At 37.5% G+C, this 14,356-nt stretch overlaps 1 protein-coding gene across 3 annotated transcripts in view; it reads left to right on the top strand.

Moving 5' to 3' along the window:
• LOC117406786 (rho GTPase-activating protein 20-like) overlaps window positions 1–8,142 on the top strand; it is a 71,091-nt gene extending 62,949 nt beyond the window's left edge. For all 3 annotated transcript variants that reach the window (XM_034011098.3, XM_034011097.3, XM_059028779.1), the window contains 5 exons: window positions 1,027–1,188; window positions 2,021–2,130; window positions 2,985–3,174; window positions 4,618–4,732; window positions 5,890–8,142. In XM_034011098.3, the coding sequence (XP_033866989.3) occupies window positions 1,027–1,188; window positions 2,021–2,130; window positions 2,985–3,174; window positions 4,618–4,732; window positions 5,890–7,745 (2,433 nt within the window). In that variant the 3' untranslated portion in view covers window positions 7,746–8,142. The remainder of the gene's footprint in view (window positions 1–1,026; window positions 1,189–2,020; window positions 2,131–2,984; window positions 3,175–4,617; window positions 4,733–5,889) is intronic.
• Window positions 8,143–14,356: the final 6,214 nt, after the last annotated feature.

A 14,356-nucleotide genomic window follows, 5' to 3' on the forward strand; every position in this document is an offset into this window, starting at 1 on the left:
TATTAACAACAGTTAATCATGGACTATCCCTCAACATGTATAGCAATTTTCAGAACTCTGCAGCAAGCGGTTTCCGATACACAGGCGTTTTAACAAATACCGCAAAATCCAATATGGCTGCCGAACCATGTGACTTGCGCAAATTTGCTGAATATCACCGACTATCATCCATCGGCATCTACCAGTGTACCGAATTTTGTGAGTTTTTGAACATGTTTTGGCAGAAAGAAAAAAATAATAATAATAATCCTAACAAAAACAATAGGCTTCCCCAGCCTACGGCTTGGAAGCCTAATAAAGTTGTCAGGGACCCAAATGTATAATTTGTATTCACTGATATTAAGAGGCGCTAGCACTGGTTGGACTTGGGTCATTGTTCAGTCACAAGAAGAACCTCATTGTGCTAGTGTCATACGTCCAGGTAACTGTGCAAACACAGTGTAAGGTTTCACATACTGTAGGCTGTTTCACATACTCTGCTTTGTACTGTAAATCAATAAAATACTTCACAAGGTAATTTTATACTTGAATATATACCTACTGTACACATTATGTCATAACTTTAAACATGCTTTAAACAAAAGCTGTAATTAGACAAGGTTGACTTTTGTTTTATAATACTACTAAATAAAACAAGCTAAAGCAGTGGTCTCTAGTTCATGATAGTGTACCCGCATAGCCTGCTACATTTATATTGTGCACCACATTCATATGTAAATCTCCTCTGTGTGGATCAAGTCTGGCTCTCAAGATGAGACAATATAAGGGTCAATTATTGAAAGTCTTTGAATTATTACGAGTTAACCCTTTACCCATGGTAGCTATTGTAGCAAAAAGAGATTCATACAGTACCTCCTTGCAGAAATATATTAAATTGCTAGTTGCAGCTTTATATATTTTTTTAGTTATCAGAACTGGGTTACCAATAAACCCAATATCAAAGGTTGCTAATGAGAGCAAATAATAGCTAATCTAAAACTGTTGAAGGTTAAAATATGATTGTTTTTATCCCTCTCTGATTTTAAGGACATGCTGGGCTTTCTTTTTCAAGAGGGTCCATTTACCAGAGGCATTTTCCGACGCTCTGCTAACGCAAAAGCCTGCCGAGAATTAAGGTACAAGCTGAATTTGGGAGCTGAAGTGCTTGTTGCCTGTGAATCTGTCTTTGTGACGGCTGCTGTGTTCAAGGTATTTCAAAGGCTTTTTGCAGCTCAATCAGAAATAATTGAAGGGCATTCACCCCATGGCATGCTTTATTTCCACATCTGCTCACATCAATGAAGTTTAATAACATTCAGTGTTACATATTAATGATACAAATACCATTAGGTGTTCCTGTGCTGTTTTGTTAAGCTTTCACCTGACAACCTGCAGCTTTTCTTAAACCATTCAATGTGTAAATGCCATGCTGTGGGTGGCAGAGATCTGAAAATACTAGGGGGGGGGGGGGGGGGGGATGGTTGAATGATGAGTTAATAAGCTAATGGGGGAATAAAATCATTTAAGTTACATTTGTAAAGAGCTTGGCAAAGCATTTGTGCTTTGATCTAACTCACACTCGAGGTATTCTGTCACTGCATTCAGAATCGCATTTGTTTTCAGTTCTGCCTACTTGTAGGAGTGTAAAGAAAATAAATGTAATTTTTGCTTCTAGAACATATACAAGTAATAGAGTAATTTCAGTAGTCTGTCACCAGCCACTTAGGTGTGGCAAGGTAAACAAGAACACCCTAAAGGAAAAAAGTCAATCAATTCAGATTTTGCATTTTGCTTTTTATGCAGAAAGTGTAATGTTTGTTCTAGTTTTGTTTAGTTTTTTTTTTAAATTGTGTTTTATCTGTATTAGAAAAATTTCAAATTTCAAATTTCAAAAATTGCATTTCAAATAGGGTCAAATAGTTTTTTCAAGTATCTTGTGTTCTTAAATTTGGTATCTTCAACTAGCTTTAATTTGATGACCTGTCGATATTTGATGGGTTTAAAATGCACATTTCACATTCTAGCTTTCCTTGTCAAACAGGACTTTCTCCGGAACATTCCTGGCAGCATCCTTTCTTTAGACTTCTATGAAAAGTGGGTCAACGTGATAGACATAGAGAGTCATGAAGAGAAGATACAAGCCATACAAAGGTAATTTTTAGTCAACACAAAACATGGGGCAGGATCTTCAAAAACCAGTGTTACTGTATGGAACTCATGGTATAGTAACGAGAGCTTTAGTAGCAAGTAATTTTCAAACAAAATGTGTTAAATTTCTGTTAAATTTCTGTTTCAAGGTGAGTTATAGTCTTTTGTTAATTAAAACCCTCTTTTCCAAGTGCAAATTAATGCCTGATAAATTATGACAATTAACACGGATTTGCTTTAAAATTCCCAAACAACCAAAAGAAATAGTCGCAAGAAGCACTGCTTGTTAAGATATTAACATTATTTATTAAATCAACATAATTTCAGAAATCACGTTAGCATGATTATTTCATAACGAGATAGATAACGACCTCTTGAAAATGCCATAATCAATGCTACATAACGATTTGTTGATTAACACTGGAGTTTATCATTTATGAATTTTTGAAAATCCTGCCCATGGTTTCCCAATATGTCATCGATAACTGCCATTGTTCACTATGCGTAATACTAACATTCTTGAAAGCAACGAATTGGTGAATATTGCAAACATTTCAAGATTGCACAATGCAACAAGTAACGCTGAATGAAAATGAGTTTACTTATCCTAAAGAGTACATATACCTGTCATAACTACTGACTGCTGAATAGTGTTAATAATGCCTATTGTACAATTTCTGTTTCCACTTGTATAATAGATACTGTCATTTTCCACATTATAGATTGAATGCTATTAATGAATAACATTGATGTAAAAACCCAGGCTTAATACGACCGAAAAAGATAAAGGATGAAAAACTAAGAAAACACTTTTAGTAAATGAGGATCTTAGTATGTTCTGTATTCTTCTCTTACAGGCTTATGGAACAACTCCCAAAAGCAAATGTGCTCCTGCTGCGGTATCTCTTTGGGGTCCTGCACTGTATTGAGCAGCAGTCAGAGGAGAACCAGATGAACGCATTCAACCTGGCAGTTTGCATTGCTCCCAGCATGCTCTGGCCTCCTTCTACTTCAAGTCCAGAGACTGAAAGTGAAGGCACAAAGAAGGTAAAGAATTTGTAAACCCTTATCATTCCACCACCATGCTGACATTTGAAGCGGAACCAATAGAGATAAAACTATATTCATATACCATTAGAACTCTTGGGCATGGGTTGCATGTCACGCAGTGAGCCAAGCCATTCATTGCTTCATTTGCTTTTATATAGGAGAGAAAACACTGCACTTTCCCATTCATCAACCACAAACAACGGCTGAACTTTATATATCTTTTTTTATATTTTATTTGGTTCCCGGGCATTAAAGTAAAAGTCAAACTGTCTTCATCAGAGGTAACAAACAGATGTACAAATCTCACTACATCTTTTACAATTATGAATTTAGCACTCATGAAACATGCCAGGTTGGCAGAGGTCATCTATTTATACACAACACAGACACCCCATGGGCTACCAAAGTGGTTACAGATGTATCTAATGGGAACTCCAGCAGGGCAGCAGTGTGGAGTAGTGGTTAGGGCTCTGGACTCTTGACTGGAGGGTTGTGGGTTCAATCCCCAGTGGGGGACAGTGCTGTTGTACCCTTGAGCAAGGTAGTTTACCTAGATTGCTCCAGTAAAAACCCAACTGTATAAATGGGTAATTGTATGTAAAATAATGTGATATCTGTATAATGTGAAATAATGTATAATGTGATATCTTGTAACAATTGTAAGTCGCCCTGGATAAGGGCATCTGCTAAGAAATAAATAATAATAATAATAATAACTTCTACAAACAATAGGTTAGGCTCCAAGATCACTGAATCTCTAGTCAGCTTACACTTGATTTTAGGTTTTCCAATGTATAGTACAATGCAACGAAACCTTTCCACTGCAACACTTTATTAAAGCTTCACAACTTGACAAGAATCAACACGAGGTCGTATATATGAATTGTTATACTTCTTTACATGTTAGGTATAGAGTGGCAGAGGTTATGTATCAGGAAACACCATGCAGTTACTAAGTGGTATTCATGACAACAATAACTATATAAACAAATAATAAACAAATGAAGTACATGTGAGTTACTGGCTGTCCATGGTGGCCCTACAGTACACCCTATTGACAGTGTCATGGCAGGTTTATATTTTTGGTACAAACACAGTATACAGGTGCACAGTTCAGTTATACTTAAACAAAATAAAAAGTTAGCCATCCTGGAGTTGGTCCATTGTTAGTATCAGTAAAAAGGTTTGTTGGAACTTATAAAAAAGAGTATGTACTGTCCAGATTGAGACGCTGGAAGAAACATACCATTAAAACGAATAAGCTTCGAAGCAGATGCAAAGCATAAAGTGTTTATTGTCAAGTAGCTGTAAGGTGAGCAAACTGCTATTAATATTAGTCTCCGTAAGTCGCCTTAGATAAAGGCATCTGCTAAATAAACAAATAATAATAATAATAATATCATGTTGTAAATTAACTAATAGACTATTTTCTGATTTCAGATTTCCATGCTTGTACAGTTTGTAATAGAAAACTGCAGTAAGATTTTTGGGGAAGACATTGTTTCACTGTTCGGGAGCATGCCAAGGAAAAGCAACAGCAGTGACCATGGCTCAGGTAAAATAAATGTTTTGTTTCATAACTGTTGGCATCATTAATTAAGTTGCATTAAGAAGCTGACAGAGGTTTCCTTCACAGTTCATTCAAATTAGCTGGGACTAGATCCGTCTCTATATTTTAAATTAGATTTATACTCTGCAGTTGATGCCACAATGAGAAGTATATCTTGATGTTTATTGTATTGTTGGAGCCATTATCAAACATATGGGCCCTAATTACAAAATTGTAAGGGTTGTTATAAGGAATGTTTTAATAAAATCGAGTGCTTAGTTTATAAAACATTTCTTCACTGTTTAACCTATGAGAATGTAAACACTCATAATTTATTTATTTGATCAGTTTTGTGAATAGGGACCACAATTCTAATACAAAAAACTACAGTGGGCAGGTGTCTTTTACTTTGTTTTTACAATGCACATTAAATTGGATTTGCTGTGCACTCATTAACATTCCAGTGAGTAGTTTGCTTTTGTGGGAACACCCTCTTCTTCCAGCCTGGAAATGTACTTTCCACTTTATCAATTTATGAGTTCTAAAAAAATGCATAACTTTGTCAAAGTTACTCCGAGCTGAAGGTTGGTATAAGTGTAATCTTCAAGCTTTGTTATAGCTCAAGAGGGGAAACACTTTTTCCCTCAAATGGTTTACCTTCAAAAATGACATATTCTAAAACTGGATTAAGTTGCATTAAGTGTAACAAGTTAAATAACTACAGATTACAACTTTGACATATAAAGGAATTCTGCCTGGGTGTAAATAACAATTTCAACTATAAACTATAAACAGGAAGCTGAGATGTGTTTTTTTTTTTTAAATGCTATAAATTGTCTTCTTAAATAGTCAGGTGTATAAACATATTTTCTGCTGAAATGTAAATGTCTTACTTGAAACTTTCTGGAATCTTAAGGTGCTATATTAGAAGAGCTGCTCTAAGCCTGCTTATCTTAGGTATAATTATACTGTAAAAGTATTGGTCAGTATTATACCATATCTAAATTCAGAAGTTAAACATATTGCTCTTGTATTTTGCCAGTGTTGGTCATGGGAAGTGGCTTCAAGGAGGCTGTATGGTATTAGATGCACAATGAGAAAGATTTGGGAAAATAGGATGGCAGCAATAAAGAAAATGACAATACATTTTATCTTTGTTCTAGATGTTTCGTCATCCCAGATGAATGACTCTTCATACGATAGTTTAGAAAATGAGCTGAATTATGATGTAGATTCTCCTTTTTTGGATCTGCGGCGTAAATGTGGGCAAGATAACCGAAGCAGGGACTCTGTCATTACCTTAAGTGACTGTGACTTAGACCAGCCAGAGAATGAAGACATTCATCTACAGCTGCCCCCTTTGTCAAGGACAAGGAAGTTTTCTCCTGAGGTGCATCAAAACAGGCCCCATAGAGAATATTTGGAGAAGGACTTACTCTGCCCAACGGGATTAAGGAGACACAGACGCTGCTCTGAACCGACAATAGGTCTCCAACCTTCTAACTTCGATCAGCACTTTGAGCAACATGAGATCGTTGCACGCAAGGCCAGCTACGATGCAGTACTTACAAACAACGAAGAGGACTATATCAAACAGCTTCGCTCTTTACAGCTGGAGGGCCAGGAACTCATCAAACGCAGCCTGAACATGGGTATCGAATTGGGGAATCCAAGCCCTTCCAGTCCTAGTGATGATGGGAAAGACTTGCAAAGAACTTCTAGGCTTAATCTTAAACAGCCTCCTCCATTGAGACTTAACCTCTGCTCGACTACCAGCTGCTCCAGTTTGTCTTCTCCAGGCACCTCCCCATCTAGGTCCTCCATGAGTTCCTTGGACAGCACCTTCTCCCAATACTCTGACTACTCAGTGTTCGCTCCCACAGAGCCCTGTGTCCGCAATGAATCTTTAACACTGAAGAGTCAAGGGGACTGCTCTCCTCATTCGCCTACCATTAAACAGTTATCAAACCAGCTCTCCCCAAGTCAACATTCTGATTTGACCACGTGTTCCTCTCCTAAGCCAGAAAAAAGCAAGCTAGCTGGCTCTCTGAAGGAAAGCCACGAATTGGTGTCTCAAAGGAGCCCCCTCACTCTGCACCCTAATAGATGGTTGAAGAGCACTACACCTTCCATGAGAAGTTGGTCTTTCCGTAAAAAGGAAAGTGGGAGCAAAAATGAAGAAAAAAACGAAAGCTCTGCCAGGTCCCCGGTTTCTGACAAGCCAAAACCTCCAACAGGAATGGTTTGTCAGGAAAGTGAAAGACAAGCCTGTCTGACCTTTGCGCCTAAAGAACCAGCAAATGAAATAGATATAAAACAGCACTGCCCGCCATCCTACCAGGAAGCTATACATCAAATACAGCAAGATGTGCTGAAAGAAAAGGGACTGACTGTAAAGGCACTTACGCTACTGCATGAGTGCGGGGGCAGTAAGGCTGGCAAGAAGCAGGTGGACAGTTCAAGACCTCCTACACTGAAACTTGACAAGAGGTTACCTGCAGGTAATATCCACATCCCACAAACAGTGTTTTATGGAGAGAGCGCTTGCTTGGGTGTTTATCCTATGAGGGGAAAGCAGTCACAGTCCTTTACTTTAGCAGAGGATCGTCCGAAGAGCCAGGCTGCACACCGTTGCTCAGAGCCGGTAGTCCATTTTGCTACAGGAGATTGGACCTCACCCCTGGAGAACCACCAGAGATTGGCAGGCCAAGAAAGCAACAGCACAACAGCAAAGAGCTCTCAGGATGTTAAACTCAAAATATCCAATACAGACCCTCATTGTAATGATATGGAGCCTGTGAGTCGCAAAGTGGAGCCTAACTTTTGCTTATCTCAAACTGCCACTAAGACAGTCAAGGAATATTTCCTCCAAACAGATGTTGAGAACTGCTTGCAGAAAACACAGGAAGTTGCCAATGCAGTGATTCAAAGCAAAAAAGAGTGGGAAAATAAGCGATGCAGCGACCCAAAATTTGAAGACTTTGACCAAATGTTTTTCGCTGAAGAGTCTTATGTCTAAATGAAATGAAGGAATAACTATATCGTAAATGTATTGTAAATAACCGACAACTCGTCTATCACGTCAAATTTGGTTCTTTTTTGCTACAAGTGAACTGCCCTTTACAATATAAATCTAGTTTTAAAATGGTAAATCTATGTTAACTTTGGATGCTTTTCAATGAGTACATTGTGATGTTTGCAGTTTTAATGTAAATAGTATTCTTGTTTCACTGCTGCTATAATGCATAAATATATGATTTTATTATTGTAATACATACAAAACGTTTTTATTTGAAAAGTATTTAGAATGGTATACATGTGTGTATAAAATGCTGCAGTAAGCTGTGCTGTTGTTGTATAAGCTGTAAGAAATGAATGTGTATTTTTGTACTTGCAAGTCCTGCTGCTGATTTATAAAATATATATATATATATATATATATATATATATATATATATATATATATATATATAATTTGCTGCAAATGAGCACCGTTTCTACTGTGTACATCTGTTGTAATGTAACTGTAATAAAAACAAAGCATTGTTCTGGAGTAAACCTTGTTTTCAGGGAAGATCCAAATAAGATTCACTTTTATTCTAGTATTCTGGTCCAACTAAAACTGTATTAGCTGTGTATAAACCTAAAATAAAGCAAGCAGCAGCAGACGTTTCTGTAAAGTATAAAGTACTGAAGTTGCTTTCTAACTGAAAAGCACTTTCTAGTTCTGTTATCTAAGCCCATATTTGTTTTTGTTACAATCCTTGAGCAAAATATACTGAGGACCTCTTAAGAGCCATGAATCACTGTTAACCAACCCATGGAGTGCTCTTCAGTTATCCAAAGACAGACAATAGAGTTGCGTCAACAACATGCTTCAGTGGTGAGTCATGTAATATACTTGCAGCAAAGCCTGTATATTGAATTAAACAAAACAACTATTTTGTTTAATTGTTCATGTTAGGAGAACAGTAAACATTGGCTACATTATCAAGTACAATATAGGCATACAGCACTACCTGGCCTAAGCTAACCCTTGACTACGTCACTCACAAGCATCCCATACTTTTGATAGTTCTATGAGAACCAAAGAACCAACCTGGAATTACAACTCCTGACATCTGTTTTTTGCACAACAGTCTGTAAAAACAAAGATAAAGTCATTTCCAAAAAAATGCATTAGGTTTTTAAAACTTGGAAAGCTATGCCCATGGTAGAGTACCTTTGCATAGTTTTAAGGGACAGTCCCTTATACAATTGTACTATATTAAAAGCAAAGTATATTAAAGCTTAATACAGTTACACAGTAAAATAAGTAAGAATCGTAAAGCACAGAGGGGTATGGTTAAAGAACATGGCATGTTACGTATGATACATTTATCATAAAAGCATTGAGAAAAGTCTGGTAAAAACTGCACAATAACTGTGCAAAAGTGGTGCTGTATTTGTTCTCTTAATCAGCTATTTTTACAAGAGTGCTTATATATATTTTAGGAAGGATGATGGCAAGTACTGTAAAAAAAAATATATATATATTTTGGTATACCAGCAATATATTGTATTACCCTAAATTAATTCAGAATGATCAGCAGACCACATGATTACCAAACATCACAGACCAATATATTTGATACAATAGCACACAGGTCCTGATATGGTACTGCAATTGATAAACATTGAATTATAACAAAATATGTTAATGTTTCCACTGTAGTAATATCCTATCAATAGCTCGTGCCATTGTTTCTGCCATTGTTATTATTATGTGAATAACAGAGTAAATATAATAAGCAACTAACTCTCTTATCCAGTTACAAATGTTCAGTCCCATTGGTAATTGGTTAATTCAGGTTTCAATGCAACTACTGTATATCCATATGCCACAAAAACAGCTTCTATAGGTTAGGACAATTGTATTTTAATAGTAAATTACACTATCAAAAATAATTGCAGTGATGAATGACATTGTAAAAGATAGAGTAGCTCGCTGATTCTCAGGACCGCTGAGGTCTTTTAGTCAGGACCTCCAGTATACACAGGTGATATCATTTATACAGTGGCTCTCAAAAGTATTCACCCCCCTTGGGCTTTTCCACATTTTATTGTGTTACAACATGGAATCAAAATGGATTTAACTTTTGCCAACACAAAAAAATCCATAATGTCAAAGTGAAAAATAAAATCTACAAATTGTTCTAAATTAATTACAAATATAAAACAGAAAATAATTGATTGCATAAGTATTCACCCCCTTTGCTATGACACACCTAAATAAGCTCTGGTGAAACCAATTGTCTTTAGAAGTCACATAATTAGTTGAATGGAGTCCACCTGTGTGCAGTTAAGGTGTTTCACATGATTTCAGGTTAAATACACCTGTCTCTGGGAGGTCCCACAGTTGGTTAGTACATTTCCTAATTTCCTAACAAAAACTACATCATGAAGATGAAGGAACATTCAAAGCAAATCCAGAATAAGGTTCTTCAAAAGCACCAATCAGGGTAGAACATTTCCAAGGCATTGAATATCCCCCGGAGCACAGTAAAGTCCATTATTAAGAAATGGGGAGAATATGGCACAACTGTGAATCTGTCTAGAACAGGCCGTCCTCAAAAACTGAGTATCCGGGTGTCAACTCTAAAGGAGTTACAGTCTTCCATGGCTGAGCTGGGAGACACTGTGCATACAACAATAGCCCGGGTGCTTCACAAAACTGGCTTTTATGGGAGTGTGGCAAAAAGAAAGCCATTGTTGAAAAAAACTCACATCAAATCTCGGCTAGAGTTTGCCAGAATGCATGTGGGAGACTCTGAGACCAAGTGGAAGAATATTCTCTGGTCTGATGAGACCAAAATAGAGCTTTTTGGCCTCAACGCTAGGCGCTATGTTTGGCGCAAGCCTAACACCGCACATCATCCTGAGAACACCATCCCTACCGTGAAGCATGGTGGTGGCAGCATCATGCTATGAGGATGCTTATCTGCGTCAGGGCCTGGAAAGCTCGTGAAGATAGAGGGCAAAATGGATGCAGAGAAATCCTGGAGGAAACCTGCTGAAGTCTGCAAGAAACCTGGGACTTGGGAGAAGATTAATCTTCCAGCAGGACAATGACCCCAAACATACAGCCAAAGCCACACTGGAGTGGCTTAAAAACAAAAAGGTCAATGTCCTGTAGTGGCCCAGTCAAAGCCCAGACCTCAATCCAATTGAGAATATGTGGAAAGAGTTGAAAATTGCTGTTCACCAAAGGTCCCCATCCAACTTGACGGAGCTTGAGCAATTTTGCAAAGAAGAATGGGAAAAAATTGCAGTGTCCAGATGTGCACAGCTGGTAGAGACTTATCCAAATAGACTCATGGCTGTAATTGCTGCCAAAGGTGCTTCCACCAAGTATTAACTCAAGGGGGTGAATACTTATGCAATCAATTATTTTCTGTTTTGTATTTGTAATTAATTTAGAACAATTTGTAGATTTTATTTTTCACTTTGACATTATGGACTTTTTTTGTGTTGATCAATGGCAAAAACTCCTAATTAAATCCATTTTGATTCCATGTTGTAACACAATAAAATGTGGAAAAGTCCAAGGGGGGGTGAATACTTTTGAGAGCCACTGTATGTCATTTGCAGATCTGTTTGCTTAACAAGGCTCCAGGAGAGGAATATCAATGTACAAAACCTCTGGATGAAAGTGCAGAAATTATTTGGATATTTTTATGATTTATTATTTACCAATTTCCATAAAAACATTGAGATTTATTACTGTCATGGAGATAAGTAATCTAAACATCCACATAAAAAGCACTGTGTGTCAGCTCAGCACCAAGGCAGATGTTGTGAACCTGGAACTATGAATAAAATACAAATTGGAAAGAGTTGATACATTTCAGGAACTAATAAGAAAGGTATTTTGGGGTGGGGATGTCAATGGCCAGGTTTCCACGCAGCTTAGAAAGTCGTCTTTTGTCGTCTGCAGGCTATCGACACCACCAGGCTTGAGCATCCAACTGAAGTAAAATCTCTTAAACCTAATTAATTCATTGAAGAACATTTATTTTAGAAGAACGAAAACACGAAAAAGAGAAAAAAGTTGGTTCCACAAAATTATTTCAGTCTATGTTAGAAATATTTGTAAAATGGAATTGAGATTGACGGATCTCCAGTACTTTTGTCCATGCTGACTGCGCTCTAAACAATTCATGAAGTCACAGGACATTGCTTTTTGATTGCTGTCTATCAGTCTTGTTACATCTCTATCCGGTCAGTCAACACTATAAATCTTCAATCTTTACTTTTAGCCAGCTCACATGGTGGGGTTAACCCGTGACTCTGACTTAGAGGTCAATACCCTAAGCTTACCATGTGAACTGGGCTCATTGTATTGCATCTGATGTCAAAATCTGTTGGGTCTATGGCTTTTGAACAATGAGTACGATGAAAGCAATTGAGGCCTTTAACATCATTACGATGTACATATAATAAAATTTAAATTCTGGACTGCATCATTACATGTCAGATTACTATGATTAATACTGGGTATAAAAATGTGGTTGCTAGTTCTTGGGGTTAAAGTTGGCCTGTAAAGGAATTGCTGTTGTATTTTTTATGTTAGCTGAAACCAAAATACACAGTTCATAATTCCATAATAAAGCAACAGAACCCTGATTGTGAGGGAGGCACTGTAAGTCTGTCGCTGCATCAGTACAGTCAAGGATAGCTACCCAAGCAATGCGCTTAGAAAGTGACGTTGTGCCAAGCCAGTTTCAAAGACAGTTTTACCTCACTATTTATGATATGATTGCTTACAGGCACTGTACAGTACAGCTGAAATATTGAGCAACCTCGGGTTTGGATCGCCTCTGTCATTTTGTGCCTTTACACAACAGGTTTGTTTTAAATATATTTTGGTCTCAATGGGATTCAACAGTGTTTCGAGAGAGAGGAGAATTAACTGTAGCACATGAAACAAGACCAATAGGTGATCTTACCTCAAGTTGTTGTGGCAGGCACATATACAGTATGTCAATCACATTTTATGGTTGATTACAACCACTCCAGTGTTTAAAAGGGCAGACAAGCTCCAGGAGAGTGTTAGCCAGACAGCATTAATAATGGAACAGGCATGGTCTGAATTACAAAAAAATGTGCACTGGTGAAATACTTTGTATCAGGAACCAATGATACAAAACTAATCAAATGAGGGTTGTTACATGAAGAGTTGGGCTTATAAGTGGATTTACAAAGCTCATCATTGTATAATATAATAGAGGCTTGAATTCTAACTACTTATACTTCATATAGGATTTCCAGTGTTTTCAAGTTTTTTTTTTTTTTTGTCATTGGACAGATACCAATTTCTATCAACTTTCATTTATCAATTAAAACATACTTTAAAGTCATAGTTTGCTAAATATATTAGGACACTGAACCTAATTAAAGAATGTGTTGACTTGTTTATAAAAAATAAGTAACTTTAAATGTAATTTGAATTGCTTTTTTTTTACATTTTCCTGAATATTGAATGCTGTTTGCAATCATTTTAAGTGGTTCTGATATCTATTGCTCAAATATTGAGTTACTATTATTATGTTTCTCAGAATCTGCCATTGCTTGGCTTCAAGCTTGCTCTGAGCTTGCTTTGAGCTTGTTTGAGCTTGTTTGAGCTTGTTTGAGCTTGTTTGAGCTTGCTTTGAGCTTGCTTGAGCTTGCTTTGAGCTTGCTTGAGCTTGCTTTGAGCTTGCTTGAGCTTGTTTGAGCTTGCTTTCAGCTTGTTTGAGCTTGTTTGAGCTTGCTTTGAGCTTGCTTGAGCTTGTTTGAGCTTGCTCTGAGCTTGTTTGAGCTTGCTTTCAGCTTGTTTGAGCTTGTTTGAGCTTGCTTTGAGCTTGCTTGAGCTTGCTTGAGCTTGTTTGAGCTTGTTCTGAGCTTGTTTGAGCTTGCTTTCAGCTTGTTTGAGCTTCAAGCTTGCTTTGAGCTTGCTTGAGCTTGTTTGAGCTTGCTTTGAGCTTGCTTGAGCTTGTTTGAGCTTGTTCTGAGCTTGTTTGAGCTTGCTTTCAGCTTGTTTGAGCTTCAAGCTTGCTTTGAGCTTGCTTGAGCTTGTTTGAGCTTGCTTTGAGCTTGTTTGAGCTTGTTTGAGCTTGTTTGAGCTTGCTTTGAGTTTGTTTGAGCTTGTTTGAGCTTGCTCTGAGCTTACTTTGAGCTTGTTTGAGCTTGTTTGAGCTTGCTCTGAGCTTGTTTGAGCTTGATTGAGCTTGCTTTGAGCTTGCTTTGAGCTTGCTTGAGCTTGCTTGAGCTTGCTTTGAGCTTGTTTGAGCTTGTTTGAGCTTGCTCTGAGCTTGTTTGAGCTTGATTGAGCTTGCTTTGAGCTTGCTTTGAGCTTGCTTGAGCTTGCTTGAGCTTGCTTTGAGCTTGTTTGAGCTTGTTTGAGCTTGCTTTGAGCTTGTTTGAGCTTGCTTGAGCTTGCTTGAGCTTGTTTGAGCTTGCTTTGAGCTTGTTTGAGCTTGCTTGAGCTTGCTTGAGCTTGCTTTGAGCTTGTTTGAGCTTGTTTGAGCTTGCTCTGAGCTTGTTTGAGCTTGATTGAGCTTGCTTTGAGCTTGCTTTGAGCTTGCTTTGAGTTTGTTTGAGCTTGTTTGA

This window comes from Acipenser ruthenus, chromosome 8, assembly GCF_902713425.1.
Source record: "Acipenser ruthenus chromosome 8, fAciRut3.2 maternal haplotype, whole genome shotgun sequence".
Taxonomy (NCBI): Eukaryota; Metazoa; Chordata; class Actinopteri; order Acipenseriformes; family Acipenseridae; genus Acipenser; species Acipenser ruthenus.